At 52.5% G+C, this 20,375-nt stretch overlaps 2 protein-coding genes across 2 annotated transcripts; both read left to right on the plus strand.

Annotated features, from left to right (window-relative positions):
* Positions 1 to 6,141: 6,141 nt before the first annotated feature.
* SIGLEC10 (sialic acid binding Ig like lectin 10) lies at positions 6,142 to 12,811 on the plus strand. The gene is made up of 12 exons (XM_059999830.1): positions 6,142 to 6,208; positions 6,312 to 6,436; positions 6,514 to 6,894; positions 7,064 to 7,348; positions 7,669 to 7,716; positions 7,806 to 8,069; positions 9,213 to 9,260; positions 9,374 to 9,631; positions 9,714 to 9,998; positions 10,318 to 10,411; positions 10,511 to 10,658; positions 12,057 to 12,811. The coding sequence occupies exons 2-12, from the start codon at positions 6,400 to 6,402 to the stop codon at positions 12,321 to 12,323; spliced, it is 2,115 nt and encodes a 704-aa protein (XP_059855813.1). The 5' UTR covers positions 6,142 to 6,208; positions 6,312 to 6,399; the 3' UTR covers positions 12,324 to 12,811.
* On the plus strand, positions 10,161 to 20,341 carry C20H19orf84 (chromosome 20 C19orf84 homolog). Its single transcript, XM_059999819.1, has 3 exons — positions 10,161 to 10,411; positions 18,364 to 18,470; positions 19,133 to 20,341. Exons 2-3 carry the CDS (start codon positions 18,439 to 18,441, stop codon positions 19,644 to 19,646), a joined length of 546 nt encoding a protein of 181 aa, XP_059855802.1. The 5' UTR covers positions 10,161 to 10,411; positions 18,364 to 18,438; the 3' UTR covers positions 19,647 to 20,341.
* Positions 20,342 to 20,375: the final 34 nt, after the last annotated feature.

The raw sequence follows: 20,375 nt of genomic DNA on the forward strand, positions 1-20,375 counted from the left end.
CAAGGGTTGGGAGGGGGGAAGGCTGGCTTGGATGAGAAGGCAATTGCAAAGGGGGGAGGTGCTCTGGTCACACTGAGAAAAGGTGGAAAGTTCAGAGGAGGTCAAAGAAATGACCAAAAATCTGGAAAAGTGTACGGGTGGGGAAATGTTGGGGCAGGTTGGTTGTAAGGTCAGGAACAGCATTTCCGAAGAGATGGCCTTTGAGCAGAGAACAGTGAAAAGGGGGGCAGCCACGGGCAGCAGCTAGTGTCATGTTCTTGAGGCAGAAATGAATTTGGTAAATGTGAGAAACAGAGTGGGGATCGCCGGCGGGAGTGCAGAAGTAAAGTGGAGTGCGCTCCAAGTGAGTTTGCAGGGGTCACTGGGGGTTACCTCAGGTCGAGTTCTATAGGATATGGTGATGAGTTTGGGTTTTCTCCTACATATGGTAAGATGCCATTGAAATGTTTGGGCAAGAGGGTGACTTGATCTGATCTATGTTTTAAAAATAACTCTGGTTGTTGTGTTGAAACTGCCTTACGGAAGGGGCAAAAGTAGAAGCAGGGAACTGTATTCAGTAGTCTGGGACAGAGTCTGAAAAAGAATGGAAAAGAGTCTGAAAAAGAATGTCTATGTATGTATCACTGACTCACTTTGCTGTACAGCAGAAATTAACATAACAATGTAAGTCCACTATACTTCAATAAAATAATTTTTTTAATAAAGAAGCAGGAAGAATCATCAAGAGGTTTTTTTTTGGTTTTTTGGGGTTTTTTTTTGCGGTACGCGGGCCTCTCACTGTTGTGGCCTCTCCTGTTGCGGAGCACAGGCTCTGGACGCACAGGCTCAGCGGCCATGGCTCACGGGCCCAGCCGCTCCGCGGCATGTGGGATCTTCCCAGACCGGGGCACGAACCCGCGTCCCCTGCATCGGCAGGCGGACTGTCAACCACTGCGCCACCAGGGAAGCCCCTGGAGACATTTTTAATTGTCACAACTGTGATGGGGGGAGGGAGGCAAGTGGCATCTAGTGGGTGGAGGCCAGGGACGGTGCTCAACATCCTACAAAGCTCGGGGCGGCTTCTACTCCCCAAGAATTATCTGACTCAAAATGTCAATAGTGCTGAGATTGAGAAATCTTGGACTAGGGTAATGAATGGTAGTGGGGGTGGGCATAAGTGGATAGATTTTTTTTTTTTAATATTTAAAAATTTGAACTGACAGGTCTTGCAGGGACTGAGGCAAAGGAAGACATCAGAATGATGCTAGGATGTGGGCAGATGTTGGTACCACAAAACAATAACATTTAGACAACTGAAAAGGAGAGGGTTTGAGATGAGAAATAAGAGTGCTGTGTGAAAATTTAGATCCTAAGTTTGAGATGCCCATTATGTCTTCCTGAGTCCATGTCAGGTAGACAGGGAAGGATTGAAATATATACTTTAGGAGTCATCAGCGTGTTTCTTTATTGTTGTTGTTGTGTGTCTTGTGATCATTTATTTTAGTTTGTAGTTTAACTTCATTTGGAAGCAACCAGAGACTCACAGGAGGTTGCAGAGAAACGTACAGTGATGTGTCATGCATTCCAGTTACCCCCAGTGTTAACACCTTACACAACTGGAGGACAATATGAAAATCAAAAAATTGATATTGGTAGTACAATTCTGATTACCGATTTCAAAGTGTGGGCCCGGGGGGAAGCTCCCCACACCACCAGGCAATTCTCCACGCTAGCTGGGCATCCTACAACTCAACGCAACTCTGACACCACCTACCTGGAGATAGTGTCAGATCCCACGGGTTAAGGGCTCAGTCCCATAAGACTGCCCCCCCCCCCCCCGCTTCAGATGCCAATCACAAGTCCATGTTGTCACTCGTGCTTCTGACTGATGGAGTATAGATCGGAGGTTCTCATGACCCATTTCTTGGGTTCAGTTAATTTGCTAGAGTGGCACACACAACACAGAGAAACAGTCTACTTCTGAGATTACTGGCTTATTATAAAAGGATATAACTCAGGAACAGCCAGATGGAAATGAGGTGTAGGACAAAGTATGGGGAGAGGGCTTGGGGCTTCCATGCCCTCTCTTTGGGGAGGTGCACCACTCTCCCCAAATCTTCACATGTTCTCCAACCTGGAAACTCTCTGAACCCCATACTTCTGGTTTTTATGGAGGCTTCATTCCATAGGCATGTCTGATTAAATCATTGGCCATGGGCGACTGACTCAGCCTCTAGCCCCTCACCCCTTCTGGGAGGTCCGGGACTGGACTGAAATTTCCTACCTCCTAATCACATGGTTCGTTCCCCTGGCAACTAGCCCCCATCCTTATGTGCTTTCCAAAAGTCACCTCATTAACAAAAACTCAGGTGTGGTGGAAAGGGGTTTGTTATGAATAGCAAGACACTCATTTCTGGCTCTGACGTGTTTTCAGGAACTGAGGACAAGAGACCAATATTAGAACAAAAGATGCTCCCACTGCTCTTATCACTCAGGAAATTCCAAGGGTTTTGGGTGCTGTGAGCCAGGAACCATGAGCAAAGACCAAAATATATACTTACTCTAAATCACAATATCACATGTAGCATGCTTTTTTTTTTTTTTTTTTTTTTTTTTGCGGTACGCAAGCATGTGGGATCTTCCCGGACTGGGGCACGAACCCGTGTCCCTGCATCAGCAGGCGGACTCTCAATCACTGCGCCACCAGGGAAGCCCGTAGCATGCATTTTTAAAGTCATGGATGAAATAGGACATCTAGGGAGAGTGATCCTGATGCATTCTAAGATTTAGGAGTCAAGGGCAGAGGCGGAACCATGAAAGATGAAGACGAGTGTCTAGAAAGGTAGAAGGAAAAACCAAGGAAGTAATGGTGTCCTCTGTACGCTATGGGCAGCCCGACTCCGGCAGGTACCTTCGAGATGGCAGTTCTAGGTGACAGGGGAAGCCAGACTGAAGTGTTTCAAGAAGGAAGGGGTGGGGCTTCCCTGGTAGCGCAGTGGTTAAGCATCTGCCTGCCAGTGCAGGGGACACGGGTTCCAGCCCTGGTCCGGGAAGATCCCACATGCCGCGTGCCGCGGACCAGCCGGAGAAAGAGGATTTCACCGCCCAGGGTCAGAAGGGAAGGGGTAAGGAACTGAAGTAGCACCGACAAATGGGGTCAGAGGACCAAGACAACTGAGAGTTGCAAGGCAAATTTTATTATGCTACGGTTGCAAATTATGTAGACTAGAAAAAGGGAGGTTACCAGATGGTGGTTTACGTTATCTACAGACTGTCTCGGCTTCAAGGTTAACTTCCCTGGGAGAAAACCCATAAACCCAGAATCATCAAAAATAACCTGCACGTGCAGGGGGGAGACAGCTTTGCTTGTCTCATTTTGCATTCTTTCTGATCTCTGGGCCCTGGTGATTTATCTCCCATGGAATGGAACAAGGAGGGGAACAAGTAGGCACAGTCCCTTCGAGCGGCGGCGGCATGCCTGGCATGTCCGTAGCCTGCTCTCAAGGCTGACTGCTTCTCACAGCCGCGGAGCAACTAAGCCCGTGCGCCGCAACTAGTGAGCCTGTGCGCCGCAACTGCTGAGCCCGCATGCCACAACTACTGAAGCCCGCGTGCCTAGCGCCTGTGCTCTGCAACAAGAAGCCACCGCAATGAGAAGCGCATGCAACGCGACAAAGAGTAGCCCCCGCTCGCCGCAACTAGAGAAAGCCCGTGTGCAGCAACGAAGACCCAGTGCAGCCAAAAAATAAATAAACAAATAAATTTATAAAAAGAAAAAAGAAGGAAGGGGTGACTGAGCACACCAAATGCTGTGGAGCAGGCGGCATCCAAATGAGATGAGAATAGAAATTACCTATGGGTTTTAGCCATTTGAGATCTTTGGTGACCCTGACAAGAAGAGGTTGAGGGATGGAGGGATGGAGGCGAGACTGGACTCGGGTGAGCAGGGTGGACAGTAGACAAAGGGCAGTTCCTGTGACCTGAAGAACCTTTCCTGTGAAGAGAAGAGCGAACCCTCCGGGTTTCCGGGAACGCAGAGGAGGGGAGCTGGTGGTCTCAGGACCACCTCCAGGAACCTTGTGGCAGCTGCCTCCAGAAGGGGATGGGTTGGTCCACAAGTGGGGTTACTGGCTCCACTCTGTTTCCACCTCTCCCTGGCCGCTTGGCTATAGATATGAAGCTGCCCAACTGACCTCACCTGGTACAGGAGACCTCCTCACCTCCACATCTCAGGGATCAGCTCTGAGCTTTGAAGGCATATCTCACCCTGAGGGTGGCCCACATTCGTCGGTGGGGCGTATGAGACCTCTGGGTTGGCCTGGAGGAGCTGGGGAGTCACGGATTGGTATCCTTCAGCCCCAGGGTAGCAGACGGTCCTCTCTCCCTTTTCTGTCTGATGGAGTAGCACGGAATAGTGTGGAGACACCCACGGAAGGCCTGAGATGTTGCCACTGTCCTGGTTCCCACTCCCATTAGCCCCATGGAGGCATGGAGGTGCTCCAAGGCAGAGGTGAGGCTGGATCTAAGCTTTGGGGGTGGGGAACCTCAGTTCTCAGCTCCTTCAGGGCAAGCCCTCAGCAGGACCCAGACATCCTTCCCTCCCTCTCACTCCTCCCTCTGAGAGGCCCTTTCTCTGTGAACTTGACGGAAGGAAGGGTGTGATGTCCCTGGATGCAAGGGCTCCCCTGGGAGAAGGGAAACTGCTTCCCCCAGAGAAAGCCTAGGTTGGGCAGTGGGGACCCGGCAGCAGAGTGAATAGGAGGGTGGATGTTACGGGTTGAATTGCACTCCCTCTGCCCCCAAGTTCATATGTTGAAGTCTTAACCCCCAGTATCTCAGAATGTATATTTGTAGATAGAGTCTTTAAAGAGGCAATTCAGTTGAAATGAGGTCATAGGGCAGAGTCCCAGTCCAGTATGACTGGTGTCCTTGTGAAGAACACACGTACACACAAGGAAGACCAGGTGAAGACTGGAGGAGAAGACGGCCATCTCCAGGCCGAGGAAAAGAGACCTCAGAAGAAACAAAGCCTGCCGACACGTTGATCTTGAACTTGTAGCCTCCAGAGCTGTGAGGAGATACATTTCTGTTGTTTAAGCCGCTCATTCTGTGCTCTTTTATTATGGCAGCCTGAGCAGACTACTAGAGTGGATTCGAGGACAGGGATAGTTATGTGTCGCTTCCTCTGGGAAGCCCCTCTTGACTTTGCCAGGAAGTAGTGACCACCCTTTCCCCAGGGCCCAGCGTGAATGTCTGTCCCAGCATGTGGGGGGCAGGGCATTGATGAACACTTCAGTGCTCTTCTGTTTCTAAGGATCTTCGTTTACCAAGCTGGGTTCCCTTGAGGTCAGACACTGTCTCATTTACCTATGTGTGTCCGCCTCCCCCATATACAGCATGACACCTGCCACACGCAAGCTTCCAGAGCATGGAGGTCATATAGGCAAGCACAGTGTCTCCACGTGACCAAAACAGAGTCATCTCAAGGTGAGGGGAACGACAGTCCACATCTGGGGGAGTTTACCTGACTCAGTCCACAAATGCCACGCCCCTTACATTGCCTAAGTCTCCCAGCATCAGCATCGCCCCTGGGGGTCTGTGTTCTTATCACAGCAGGTGTTACAAATGTATGTCGTTCAGCTGTGTGGCAGAAGGGGAGACTGGGGAGCAGACAAAGACCTTGGCGTGGGTGCTCCTGGGGGACCGGGAGTCAGTGAGCCCATCAGGGAGGGTGAAGGGGTAGAGGCACTGAGACCAGCCTACGGTTGCCAGATTTAGCCAATAAAAAGGCAAAGTGCCCAGTTCAAGTTGAATTTCAGATCTCAGCAACGAATGATTTCAGTAGAAGTATATATATCACATGCGATCTCTGGGACATACTTCTACTAAAACAATTCATTTTTCGTCTGAAAGCCAGTTTTAACCGGGCATCCTGACTTTTTATCTGGCAAGACTAACCCTGCACTCCCACTCCTACCCTCTGCCCCAGAAATCCACCCTGCCCAGCACCCATCACCATCACCAGAGGCCCCTGTAAGAAGGGCTTACTGGGAACTTTCACTTCTGCTTCCCTAACGGCTCAGGGTCCAGCGGGAGAGTCCCCGGCCTCCACCCACCCAAAGCCAGGCCCCAAGTCTAGACACATGTCCTCCACTCCCTCCCCCAGAGATGACGCGGGAAGGTGACCAGCTCAGGGAGCCCAGACGCCAGGCGAGCCCCCCGGGAAAGAGTGAGTTCAAGTGGGTGACATGGGGGCGGGGAGAGTCCAGAAGAGGAAAATGAGTCGTGTGGGTCTGAGCATCAGAAGCTCATTTCATGCATCAATCCACCAGGGCTCAGCTTCCGCCTTCTGCCCTCACCCAGTGCGAGTCACAGTGTCTGGGGAATGAGCGTGTCCCAGGGCAGTTCCAAGTGCCTGAGATGCTCTTGCCGCTGCTCTTAGCCGTGCTGTGGGCCGGTGAGTGAACGAGGTGGGGGGCCAGGAGGGGCCCGGGACTGGGGGTGCAGCCTGAGCCTCTCTCTGTCTCCCCATAGGGTCATGGGCTCAGAATCCAGCTTTCCAGCTGCAGGTGCAGGAGTTGGTGAGGGTGCAGGAAGGCCTGTGCGTGGTCGTGCCCTGCTCCGTCTCCTATCCCGTAATAGGTTGGGTTCCCTCCACCCCAGCTTACGGCTTCTGGTTCAAAGACCCGACCGCCACAGACAGTGGTCTGCCAGTGGCCACAAACAAGCCGGATCGAGACGTGCAAACAGACACCCAAGGCCGATTCCAGCTCCTGGGCGATCCGAGACAGAATTGCTCTTTGCTCATCAGAGATGTACACATGGAGGACAGTGCATCGTACTTCTTTCGGTTGGAGAGAGGCTATTACGTGCGATATAATTTCGTGGAATACAAGTTCCGTCTGGAGGTGACAGGTACGGAACTGGCTCGAGCTGGAATGGGGTGGGACCCCCCGGGTGGGACCCCCCTCCCCTCCTCCCCCCTTCTCATACTGGGGAGGGGCTATGGGGAACGGACCATGGGGGACCCCCGGGAGTACCCCCATCAGGGTCTAGCATCCCACCCTCTCTCCCTCCATCCCAGCCCTGACTCAGAAGCCAGAGATCTACGTCCCAGAGACTCTGAAGCCTGGGCACCAGGTGACGCTCATCTGTATGTTTCACTGGACCTTTGAGGAATGTCCAGCCCCTACTCTCTCCTGGAGGGGGGCCACCGTCTCCTCCCACGAGGCCAGACCAAGAACTTCCTACCTCTCAGCCCTCACCTTCACACCCAGACCGCAGGACCACGGCACTGAGCTCACCTGTCGAGTGGACGTCTCCAGAAGGGGACTGAGCACAGAGGACACCGTCCTGCTGAGCGTGGCCTGTGAGTTTGGTGGCGGGAAGGACATCAGGGCGCGCAAACAGGCACGGGGGACGCGGAGGTGGAGAGAGGCAGCCGGGCAATGATGGTCAGCTCTCTGCGGATGCGTGGGTAGGAAGGCGTGGAGTCTAGCGACGCTTGCCTCGGCCCAGGGAGGGGGATGGGGATGCCGTCTGGACCTGCGTCCATAAGCGCATCTTTGGCACTCATCTGTCACTTGTCTTCCCAGAGGAAAGTCACACTTTCTTCTCCCCGAGGGGGTTCTCTCTGGCGGTGGGGAATCTCTCATTCCTACTCAAAGCCAGCACCCAATCCTGTTACAGATGCCCCCAAAGACGTGGTGATCAGCATTTCCCAGACCGATGTATCAGGTACTGAGGGCCACTTGGGGGTGTCAGGAGCGCGGGGGAGTGGTGTTCCCCCTTGCAGTCCTTCTCTTGCGCGCTCTCTCTCTCTGCAGCCCTGGAGCCGCAGGGAAACAGCCCCCATCTGGAAGTCCAGAAAGGCCAGTTCCTGCGGCTACTCTGTACAGCCGACAGCGTGCCGCTGGCCACACTGAGCTGGGCCCTGCAGGACAGAATCCTCTCTTGGTCCCACCCCTCGGGCTCCAAAACCCTGGAGCTGGTGCTGCCCCGGGTGAAGGCCGAGGACGCGGGTCGCTACACCTGCCGAGCTGAGAACGGGCTTGGCTCTCAGAGCCGCAGCCTGGAACTCTCCGTGCAGTGTGAGTGTGACCAGCGGGGGCCTGGGTTGGGGGGGGGGGGGGCGGGGAGGAGGGAGGGGGCTGAGGGCAGGGTCGCAGAGCTCTAAGGTGACCCGGAACCCCAGGCCTATGGGGCTGGGATTCTGCTTCCAGCTCCGACTGCGGTGGGCGCGGGGGCGGGGGATTTCCCCACGCCACCGAGCAGTTCTCCAGCATCAGTGGCGTGTGCTACAATTCAACTCAATTCTGACGCTATCTACCCGGAGATAGCGTCAGATCCCACAGGTTAAGGGATCAGTTTCTGGAAAGGGGCCCCGCCCCCGCTTCAGCCACCAATCACAAGTCCAGGTTGTCCCCTGTGCTTCTGACCGGCCAACGATAGATTGGAGGTTCCCATGACCTCCTCCTTGGGTTCAGTTAATTTGCTAGAGCTGCTCAGAGAAATATTTTACTCACTAGATGACCGGTTTATTATAAAAGAATATAACTCAGGAACAGCCCGATGGAAGCGATGCATAGGGCAAGGTATGGGGAAAGGAGCAGCTAACTTCCATGCCCTCTTCCTGGGCACAACTCTCCCCAAATCTCCAAGTGTTCACCAACCTGGAAGCTCTCCCAACCCCATTTGGTGGGGGGGGGCGTGTTATGGAGTCCTCCTTACATAGGCACGATTGATTAAATCATTGGCCATTGGTGACTGAACTCAATCTCCAGTCCCCTTTCCCTTCCTCAGAGGTCAGGGGGGTGGGACTGAAAGTTCTAACCCTCTGATCCGTGGTTGGTTCCCCCGGCAACAAGCCCTCATCCTCGGGCGCTTCTAAAAGTGACTTCATTAACATAAACTCAGGAGTGGTGGAAAGGGGTTTGTTACAAATAACAAGGCACGTTTATCACGCTTACCTAGCATTCAGGAAATCCAAGAGTTTTAGAAGCTCTGTGCCAGGAATAGGAACAAAGATCAAATACCTATTTCTGTTATAAATCACAGTATCTTAGGGACCTGCCCTTCTTACCAGTCTATTCCCTTGGGTCATTCATCTGCGAATCACTCAGTGGGTGATTCAACCCCCTCCGCCTCCCAGCCCTTCACCCCTAGGGACGTTCACTTTGCCCAGAAGGAAACCCCTGGCTTGTTTAGCGTCAAGTACCCTGTCTCTGTTTCAGATGCCCCAGAGAACCTGAAAGTGATGGTCTCCCAGGGAAATAGGACAGGTAGGAAAGGGGATCAGAGGAACCGAACTGGGAGCCCGGACGTCTGGAATGTCAGCAGGAAGAGGGTCCCTGTGCCCTCAGCTGTTCATCCCTCCTGGCCGTTCCCTCTCTAGTCCTGGAAAACTTCAGAGATGGCACATCTCTTCCGGTCCTGGAAGGCCAAAGCCTGCGTCTGCTCTGTGTCGCTCACAGCAACCCCCCGGCCCGGCTGAGCTGGGCCCGAGGGGGACAGACTCTGAGCCCCTCCCAGCCCTCAGATCCTGGGGTCCTGGAGCTGCCGCAGATACAAACAGAGCATGAAGGAGAATTCACCTGCCGAGCTCAGAACCCTCTGGGCTCCCAGAATACGTCTCTGAGCCTCTCGGTGGTCTGTGAGTGCGGGGACCCCTGGGGGCAGGACACCTGGGCCCACGTGAGGGGAGAGGCACCGCTGACTCTCCTCCCTCTGTACAGACCCCCCGCAGCTGCTGGGACCCTCCTGCTCCCAGGAGGAGGAGGGTCTGCACTGCGACTGTTCCTCCCGAGCCCAGCCGGCCCCCTCCCTGCGCTTGCGGCTGGGGGAGGGGCTGCTGGAGGGGAATTTCAGCAACGCCTCCTTCAAGGTCACCTCCAGCTCGGCTGGGCCCTGGGTCAACAGCTCCCTGAGCCTCCGCGAGGGGCTCAGCTCTGGCCTCAGACTCGGCTGCGAGGCCCAGAACGTCCACGGGGCCCAGAGCGCCACTGTCCTGCTGCTGCCAGGTCAGGGGCCAACTGGACGCCCCCTGGAGGCGGGGGCTGAGAACGACAGCGACAGGGTCCTGTGGTTGGGTCAGGAGCTGGGGAGCGGGGACACGGGGGCGCCTGTGGCTGGGGATGCGGAGGGGGAAATTAAGTCGGAGAGCCTGACGCTTGGGCCTGGGGTGTAGCGGTTTCCAAGAAGTCGATGGGAAGGGGCTCGAGGTAAAAACCTCTGGAAAAACCACTAGGCTCCGGAAGCCTGAGCGTCTAGTGGCGGGTGGACGTGAGGACGCACGGGGATGGGAAGGGCTCAGAGATGGCTGACCGTTTCCTCGTGCAGATGAGAAGGGATTCGCCTCCAAAGCGTTCTCCAGCGGAATATTTCTAGGAATCGGCCTCATGACCCTCCTTGTCCTCTGCTTCATCCTGATCGTGTGAGTTAGCAGGACCAGCGATGGAGGGAGCGTGGGATCTGGGACCCGTGGAGAGGGGGGCGGGGCCAGGGCGCACACCAAGGCGGGGTGTTCCCTCAGCGCGAGGGCTCTGAGGAAGAAGTGGACCCAAGCAGAGGTTCCGGCCCCGGCCCCGGCCCCGGCCCCGGGAGAGACTCCGAGGTCCAGGGTCTCACGGAGGAGCACGCTCCTGGATTACATCAACGTGGTCCCTAAAACTGGCCCCCTGGTGAGTGGTCCCAATCAGCTGTCTCTTCTTCCCCTTCTCTGACTCCTGTATACCCTCCTCCCCAGCCCCGCCCTCACCCTTTGCCCGAGAGACATCGCAGTGGAAGAGGCCCGGGCGCTGGATTCAAATCCTGATTCTGGCACGTAACCTCTATGAGACCTTGACCAAATCGCTCCCTCCACTGCGCCTCTATTGCTTCCTCCTTGAGAGTCGGTTTGAGGATTACAGCACATGTTATTGCCTAATAGGTAGCAGCTATTCCATTATTACTACTACCAACAACATTACTAAGCAAAATTAATGATGTCACCAATGATTAATATCACCGAGAGACGGCATGTCCTAGTGATGGTTAAGGGTAGGGCTCTGAAGCCAGCCTGCTTGGGTTCCTGTCCGCTTTCTTCACTGTGTGTTCTGGGATGAGTCACTTCACTTTTCTGTGCCTCGATTTCTTTAACTGTAAAATGGGGATAATAGTAGTGCCGACCACGTAGGCTCACTCTGGGTATTCAATATGCTCATTTTCTACTTGTAAAGCATTTACAACAGTACCAGGCGCCTAGTAAGTGTTGGGTAAATGCTGGATCTTTTCAGGAGAGAACATCTATATGCGGATGATTCCACAATTTACATTTCCCAGACTCATCCCTGAACTCTAGACTCATAGCCAACTATCTAGGCAGCATCTCCACGTGGATGTCTAATAGGCATCTCAAACTTAGCCTGTCCAAAACCAAACTCGTGACTAAGCACCACTTAAAACCCTTCTCCTCCATCCTCTGCATCTCAGCAAACAGCACCACATTTGCCCAGCTCCTCAAGCCTAGAGACTTTAAGTCATTTCTTACTCCTCTCTTTTTTATCGCCCCCACTATCAATCCATCTGCAAATCTCCTCCCAAATCCATCCAAACCACTTCTCCCCCCTCGGTTGGATAGAGCTTAGGGACGAAGAAAAAAAAAAGTGAAAAGTGCCAATTTCAGATGGTCACATACACAGGATTCCGTGTATATAACACTCTCAAATGATAAGATTGTAGAGACAGAGGGCAGGTTAGTAGTTGCGAGGGGTTCGGGATGGGAGGATGATGAGAAGGACAGCAGGAGGGAGACGTTTGTGATGATGGAGCAGTTCGACGTCTTGTGGTGATGGTTACACCAATGTATCTGCGTTAGTTTGCCAGGGCGGCCATAGCAGAGAACCACAGGCTGGGAGGCTTAACCACAGACTTGTCTTTATTGTGTGTTCCTGTCGCGAGATGGAAGGCGAGCTCAGCGAAGGCAGGGTCTTTGTTTTACTGCCTGATGTAACCCCAGTTCCTCAATCGGTGCCTAGCACGTGGTAGGGGCTCGAGTATCTGTTGAATGAATGAATGAAGGATGGTCATTTTTCCCTTAGGCTCAGAAACAGAAAACCAAACCAAGCAGTCCTTCCTGGGCCACTGTTCCAGATGCTCACCCCCCGGAACCCAGAAAGAACCAGAAGGAGCTCTATCTTGTTTCCCACAATTGCCCAGGACCCAAATCATCTCCTCAAGCCCCAGAATCAGAGAACAACCAGGAGGAGACCCATTATGCTGTCCTCAACTTCCCAGGCCTCAGACCATGGGACACCCAGAGGCCCAAGGGTACTCACTCAGAGTATGCTGAAATCCAGTTCCACTGAGCGTCTGTCTGCTGGGTTGGAGGACTTGGACCCAGGCCGGGGAGAAAGGCAGAACGATTGGGAAGAGGAGAACAGAGTGTAGTCTGTCTGTCTTTCTGTCTCCCTCTCTCTCTCATTTCATCGTCCAAGGATGGGATGATCCCATCCCAGATCCTAGCATCTTGGAACAGCCTGGTGAATGTCTCCAGAGCAGCCTTCTCCAAATACACTATTCTAAGCAAGGTAAAGCTTCTCCTCTGACACACCTAGGCACCACCCTGGCTGAATACTCAACAGTCTCAGTTTCTCAGCGGTGGGAGGGCCTTGAAAGATGACCGAGCGCTCATCTTCGCCGACCTCACAGGTCAAGTCTGGGCCGCTGCCTAGTTTGCTGCCACCTGTGAGCCAAGAGTGTGTTTTACATTTTAAATGGTTAAGGGGAAAATCAAAAGAAGGATGCTTTATGATGCGTGGAAATGACTTGAGATTCCAATTTCAGTGTCCATAAATAAAACTTTATTGGAATGCAGCCATGCCCATTTTTTTCTGGATCGCCTATGGCTGGTTTCAGGCAGAGTGGAGTCGTTGCCCTGCTAAGCCTAAGATAGCTAGCCTTCGGTTTAGGAAGAGTTGGTGGAATTTTCGTGTAATGTAAACTCACCCACTTATTTGTACAGAAGAGCTAACAGAAGCGGAGGTCCAGAGAGAGTTCAGGAGTAGCCAAGGTGACACTGACTAGCTCTGTGACTAGATGGAAGGTTTCTAGGGTGAGGACTTGTAGGGCGAGGAGACTTGAGTGGCAGTTTAATAGTGAGAGGGAGGAAATTAATATTTTTGAATACCTGCTGTGTATCACATTGTGAGCCAACTGTGGTGTAAGATTTAAGAGTATCTCCATTGGGAAGATATCTGAGACTCAGAGAGGTGAATTAACTTATCTAAAGACACACAGGAGAAATCGGCAATATCAGGGGTCCCACCCATGGCTGACTCCAAAACCACTGCTCTCCCCGCTTTTTCATAATCCCTCCTGAAGTGGCGCTCTCGAGTGAAAAGGACTCAAAACTCAGGGCAGAATGTGAGGATGGTCAATCATCTCAGATATAAAGAGAGGCTAGCTGGTCACCTCATCTCAGCAGGAAGTAGTGGTCAGGCTGTGTCCATGAAGCTGGCCTCTGTTGATCTTTCTTTTCCTTTCTAAGACCATGGTGGGGGAGTGGGGGTGCAGGGGATGTCTTTACTCCTTAGAAGGATAAATGCAATTAGATAAAGAGGGAAAGAAAAGAAAGAAAAAGATTTTGAGTTGGAATTTTCCAAGGGTTCCTTTATACAGATATTATCTCTATTATACAGTTGGGCAAACTGAGTCATGAAAAGGTTACAGACACATCCAAAGCCACAGGATTAGTAAGATTTGATTCCAGAGCCCAGGCTCTTGGTCATGACCTTATATTGGCCTCTTGGTGGCTTGTTGAGCAGAGGGGACCTGATAAGGAGGGGTGGCAGGTGCAGTATATAGAAAGGACAAAGGACCCAGATTCTACTACTTACTAATCAGAATAAGTGTAGGCAAGTGACTTTCTCTCTCTGAGCCTCATGTATTAAAATGAAGGTAACACCCTTACTTGGAAGGTTTGTTACAATGATTGAATAAGAGAGTACAGATGAGGGGGGTGGGGCAGTATAGGGGTAGGGGATTAAGAGATACAAACTCTTAGGTATAAGATAAGCTACAAGTACATATTGTACAACAGGGAATACAGCCAACATTTTACCTTGTGTAAGGTATTAACTGACTAGCCCAGTGGGCTGAGCCATGGAGCGCCAGTCTGCAGGTGGGATGCAAATAGCTTTGGAGAAGAAGGTAGCAAAAAAGAGCGCTGTGCTCACTGTGTCCTAAGTGCTCTCTGTCTTTCCTCCATAGTCACCCCCGGAGCCCGGATTTGGTAGTTACTGCATATGATGATATGGTAAGGAGGGCCACGCTGACATACTTTGCCTCCTAACTGTGCCAGTGCCTCTGTGTACTGAATAAAATAAAAAACTGAACTAGCTGCAAGCACTGAAGTTGGCCACCAGAAGCCAGTATACCCAGAGTAATTGAATTACCCATGGAGTAGGATCAACCAATGCAACTGCCTCATTTTTTTAAACTTTTTTTAAGAAATTGAGGTATAGTTGATGTACAGTATTATGTTTCAGGTGTAAACATAGTGATTCACAGATTTTAAAGGTTATACTCCGTTTACAGTTATTATAAAATATTGGCTTTATTTCCTGTGTTGTAAAACACATCCTTATAGCTTTTTTATTTTATACATGGTAGTTTGTACAACTGCCTCATTTTATAGGGGCTTCGAGAGGGACAGGTTCACACAACAAAATAGCAGAAGTGACATTGAAGCTCAGACAGGTCCTAAAAGGGATGACCACTGCAGGTCCTGAATTTGTTTTAATAAACTTAGAGGGGGCAGAATGCTGGAGGGGCCTCTGTTTCCCTCTCTCTGCCCCCAAATCCTGCCAAAGGACCCTTCAAAATTTGTTTGACCTGGGAAATTGCAAGATTATGTTGCTAGGACAACTGGTTTGACCAGGGGTCAGTAACTTTTTTTAAATTTATTTATTTTTGGCTGCATTGGGTCTTCTTTGCTGCGCGTGGACTTTCTCTAGTTGTGGCGAGGGGGGGTCTACTCTTCTTTGCGGTGCACGGGCTTCTCACGCTCAGACGCTCAGACGCGCTCAGAAACGTAGCCAATCAAAAAGCGAGGGTGCTAGCCCCGCCTCCCCCGGATTTGACGGACAGAGGGAGGAGACGCGGAAGTAACGTGATCATACCCGCCAATCAGAGCTGAGGATTACGTCTCGCGCTGTTCCAAGTAACAAGGAGTGGGAGGAGCTCAAACCTATTGCAGCAAGCGTTCCCCAACAAATCGGAACCTTCGTTCCGTCCCGACTCAGGAATTGATTGGTCGCTTTTCAGAACTTGCCTGTCAATTTTGAAAGCTGGGTAAAGGGCATTTTCTTAGAGGCGCAAGAACGCGCCTCCGCTCTCCCAGCTCGGGGAGGAGGGCCTTAAAGGGCCAGGTACATGGTAAGTGGCGAGGTCGGACCCTGACGGCAGAAACCGGAGGAACAGTAACAGAACAAAACACGAAGCAGTGCCGTTACGCTGGAATTGAGTTTTATGTCGCAAAAACCCAGAGACTTAGCTTACTTTAGGTCAAGAGCTAGTAAGAAGCGGAACGAGGATTCGAACCCTTATTTCGGAGCCCTGTTTGACATAAGCTTCCTAACCGGATGGATGAGACCTGCATGCTACTCATAGTCGCCAGAAAAGGAAAACCAGCCTTTTTGGTAAAAATCTTTAGATTCCAACCACCTAGGCTTTGCTCGCGCCGTTTCTTCTACATCAACTATCCATTCACCCTAGACCTAGCCCAAAGGCCACCTCCTCTAAAACAAAACAAAACAAAACACCAAAAAACCCAAAAACCTCTCCGACCTTCTCCCCCACGCCTTGCAAGCGAGCAACAATGTTTTCCTGGACCCCGACCTCCCTCTCCCCCTTGCCTCCAGGCAACGTTTAATCCGCTTCCGGCTCTCACTGTCCTGTTCCTCCCTGTGTCCCGGCTCCCATCACCCCAGAATGTTATTGTCCATCTCTGTGTCTGTCCCCCACCTCTCAAGACTGAGAGCCCTTCGAGAGCAGGTTCTGGTTCTGCGTCATCTCGGCGTCACCAGTATCATCCAGCACAGAACTCGAAAGCTAGTCTCGGATTTCTCATCCTTAAAGTGGGATGTTGTGAACTTCTTGTAAAAAAATTCATACTCAAAGGCGCCGCCCAGGTTGAGAACTTTGCATCATCCTTGATTCCCCATTACTCGTGTCCAGCAGCCCTGCAGCAAACCCCGATGGCTCTCCCTCCAAAACACATCTTAAATCTATTCACATCTTCCCATCCCCACTACCCCCACCCTCCTTGGAGCCGTCACCACCCGTGCCCGGAGGATGGCAGCATTCTCCCTAGGCGTCCTGCTTCCACTCTTGCGTTCCACCACAATCCACTCTCTAAACTGCAGGCACAGTGCTCTTCTTAAAACATAAATTATGTCACACTTCTGCTTACAAATGTTCAAAGTCATCTCAATGTTCCAGAATTAAAAAAAAAAAATTCCAAAGTCAGCCTAGAAGGTACTATACAGTCTGCCTCCTACTTGTGTCTCCATTAAGCACAGACTCTGGAGTCAGGGTTCAAATCCCAGTTGTGCTACTGACGAGCTCCGTGACCTTGAGTAACTTACTTAGCCTCTCTGAGGCACAGTTTGAACCTCTGTGAAATGAAGACTAAATAAATTGGAATTATTCATTAAAATAGACCTCTAGTTTGTTAAAAAGAAGAAACTGACCAGTAGTCCTCAAAGCTGTCAAAGTTGTGAAAAACAAGGAAAGACTGAGAGACTGCTGCAGAACAGAGGCGACTGAGGGGATGTGATGACTCAGTGGGATCCTGCCTTGGATTCTGGAACAGAAAAAAGAGGACATTCGGGTAAAAAGTGGCAAAATCCAAATGAAGTCTGGAGTTTAGTGAAGAGTCTTAAGAGTCATGTTGGTTTCTTAGTTGTGACAAATGTTCCACGATAATGTAAGAAGATAGCAAGAGGGGAATCGGGGTGAGTTACAAAGTTATCTTCGTAACTTTTCTGTAAATATGAAGGTATTCCAAAATTTTAAATATATATATATTTAAAAAATAGACCTGTCCCTCTCCTCCTAGCTTATTGCTTCCCAGTCCCTCAAACACTATGTTTGTTTCACCCTGAGGGACCTTTGCACCTGCTTGTCCCTCTGCTGGGAATAATCAACTCCCAGGTCAGCTGGCTGCATCCCACAGTATCCTTCTCTAACCCTCTTATCTAAAATAAGCCCATGGGGGACTTCCCTGGAAGTCCAGTGGTTAAGACTCTGAGCTTCCACTACAGGGGAACGCAGGTTCCATCCCTGGTCGGGGAACTAAGATCCCACATGCCCGGTGGCGTGGCCAAAAAATAAAATAACCCTCTGCCCCCTGTGCCTCTATATCACTTGTCCTGTCTTTACACCTTCACAGCCCTCCTGCATATAGAAACTGTACTGTGTCTTGTGTGTTTCTCTCCCAACATGTAAAGTTTCAGTAGCGTGCATGTATTTTGTCCCGGGCTAAATCCCAAGCCCCCAACCTGGAGCGTAGCATATAGCAGGCACTGAATAATATTTCTTAAATAAATAGATATGAGAATGACTATTGCTTCTCAATAAAATACTACCACGACCACCAGCAATAACAATAAGAAACTCTCATTGGTTGAGACTTATTGTAGTCCAGATCATGTGTGGACTACTTTACACACGTGATACATCCTTTAAACCTCACGAGGTCCTAGAAGGTAATGTTAGCCCAGAGCTTAGAGTGAAATCCAGCCTCTAAGGTTCCAGTCCATCTACTAACCCCTCTGCCCCCAGGAGTACCCAATGTCCAGATTTCCCTAAACGTCCCTTTAGTCCTAAAGAACACCATCGGGTCCCCTAAGGACACGGCCCAGGAATACAGGTGGAGAGAGGAGGGGGGTAGGGACTCCTGCGTCTGAGGGGGGAGGGGCTGGGGGCCTGGACTCCTGGGTCTGAGGGGGGAGGGGCCGGGGGCCTGGACTCCTACGTCTGAGGGGGGAGGGGCTGGGGGCCTGGACTCCTGGGTCTGAGGGGGGAGGGGCTGGGGGCCTGGACCCCTGGGTCTGAGGGAGGAGGGATTAGGGGCGGGGACTCCTGGGTCTGAAGGAGGAGGGGCCGGGGGCCTGGATCCTGGGTCTGAGGGAGGAGGGGCCGGGGCCTGGATCCTGGATCTGAGGGAGGAGCTGGCTCGAGCGCCCGGCTCCTGGGTCTCCGGAAGGCGGGGTCTGCGACCTGAGATACGTGGGGTTGACGCACTGGAACCCCGCGAACTCAGCCCTGCACGCTTTCCTGCAACTCTGCACGCCCCGCAAACCACGCCCCCTTTCTGACAAAGTCCCACCCATCTTCTTCCAGACGCTTCCCCGCTCACAGGGCCGTGGAGAAGTCGTGGCGAGGGTCCTAGAAAAGACTTGAAAGACCCCGGTGAAGATGGAACAGAAGGAAGGGACTGGGCCAGAGGGGTGAGAGACGCGAGACTTCCTGCGGGGAGCACAGACTCCCAGAAAGAGGGAGGGTAGAGAAAATCAGAGAGTTGAACAGACCCAGAGAGTATCAGGAAAAAAAAAAAAAAAAGTCTTGGGTATCATCACACAGAAACAGAATCTTCGACAATCTTGGTGACAGAGAGAGTTGAGCGAGATGCTTAGAAATAGGGAGAGAGCTAGAAACATATTTGTGGAACAGAGAAATTTCGAGAAGGAACCAGAATTGAAGATGCCAGACCCAGCCGTAGGGCTGGAGAAATAATAATTGTCCACATTTATTGAACACTTCCCAGACCCAGCCCTTTAATAAGCACCTTTGATACCGGCAGAAGCTATCTCTTGGTATGAAAACGTAAGGTTCGGAATGGGAAAATGATTTGCCCAAACACAACGCGAGGGACGCAGCCTGGAATGGGAGCCGCGTTCTGTGGGATGCTGGAGCTCCGGCAGAGCTGTCTGTCTGTCTGTCAAGAAAACGGGAAGAAACAGAGAGAAAGGGGCCTGGAAGTCAGAGGCGAGCTCAGTCCTGAGGATGGGGAGAAATGGACTCCTGGGAGAAGCCGGGAAGCAGAAAGGCTGCATCAGGGAAGGCGTATGCAGATGGGGAGACCCACTGACCTGTCCTTTTGTTATTCTAGGAACGACCTGCCTTCCCCAGGGACTGAGGCGTGGCCGCCTGCACCTTTCCCAGCCCTGTTCCCTTCTCTCCTGGGCACCCCAGATCCAGCCCACCTGGGGCTCCCTGAGAGCCTGGCCGCTGTCACTGTCCCCATCCGTCTGGATGCTCTCTCCTACCTCCTGCACAGCGCCCTGATGGGAGCCTACACGCTTCAGCAGTCCTTGCCCTCCTGCCCCTGCGCCCCACAGGCGTGCTGCACCCAGCCGGGCACCGCCAAGAGGCCGCCCAGGGGACGAGGGGGCAGGGACGCCCGACGCAGGCCAGGCCGGGGTCAGGGCCAGCGGCAGTGGGGACTTGGGAGGGCTGAGCAGGCAGAGAGTGGCTGGGTGGGGAACCCTGGGGCTGGCCCCAAGACCCCGCCGATGACGCTGCCATCACCAGCACCACCTGCCCAGGATGGGAGGAAGGACGCCCAGGGTCCGGAGCCGCCCCTGGAGACGCCGCCTGCTGATGACTGGGAGGCCGAGTACTAGGACCCTGAGGACCCTGCACCCTGGACTCCGGAGGGGGCCCTTGAGGGTCACCAGGAGGGTGTTCCTGGAGCCCAGGGTGACCTCAGCCCTGCCGGAGATACCCAAGAAACATCCTGCTCCCATCCCTCTTCCTCTCAAACCACAGCCTCAGGAGAGGATCCTGCGAGTCACCTGGTGAAACCCAGACCTGACATAGGATCCCAAGCCAGGGAAACAGCCCTGAACCTCATGCCCAAACCCAAGCCTCTTCCCATTTCTCACACTGTTCCCAGCTACAGCGACAACACTCACCTCGCTCTCAGTGCCCAGGGCTCCTCCAGCCATGCCCAGGCCCATTCCTAACCCCAAAGCCATTCCCACTTGCCTCTGCCAGCCCCATCCCACGGCCACACTGAATCCCACATCCCGCAGCCGTTCACCCCCATTCCATTCTCCATCTCCGCCCTGACCCATCCTCATTCCCATCCACCTGAAGGCCAACCAATCCTCATCCCTGATTTCTCCTGCACTCCAGCCCTGTCTTCAACCCCAGCCAGCCCCGCCTCGCCCTCAACCTCCTTCCTGTCCCAGCCCCAAACGTGACATGCCCTGTGACCCCACCTGCAAAGAACCCCATTGGCCCAACATATCCAGACACCTGCAGCCCCACCCCATCTCCTGCCTTTGGGGGAGCGGGGCGGGTTGAACAATAAATGGCTGAGTGACCCTACGTCTTGTGTCTGTGTGTGC

This window comes from Delphinus delphis, chromosome 20, assembly GCF_949987515.2.
Source record: "Delphinus delphis chromosome 20, mDelDel1.2, whole genome shotgun sequence".
In the NCBI taxonomy this organism is placed as follows: Eukaryota; Metazoa; Chordata; class Mammalia; order Artiodactyla; family Delphinidae; genus Delphinus; species Delphinus delphis.

Excerpts from the sequence above, each read along its gene's own strand:
- SIGLEC10 (XM_059999830.1), top strand. The coding sequence starts at position 6,400 with ATGCTCTTGCCGCTGCTCTTAGCCGTGCTGTGGGCCG. Across the intron at positions 6,895-7,063 it reads GTTCCGTCTGGAGGTGACAG|CCCTGACTCAGAAGCCAGAG; the intron begins GTACGGAACTGG and ends CCTCCATCCCAG. Across the intron at positions 7,717-7,805 it reads TTCCCAGACCGATGTATCAG|CCCTGGAGCCGCAGGGAAAC; the intron begins GTACTGAGGGCC and ends CTCTCTCTGCAG.
- C20H19orf84 (XM_059999819.1), top strand. The coding sequence starts at position 18,439 with ATGGAACAGAAGGAAGGGACTGGGCCAGAGGG. Across the intron at positions 18,471-19,132 it reads GAAGGGACTGGGCCAGAGGG|GAACGACCTGCCTTCCCCAG; the intron begins GTGAGAGACGCG and ends TTGTTATTCTAG.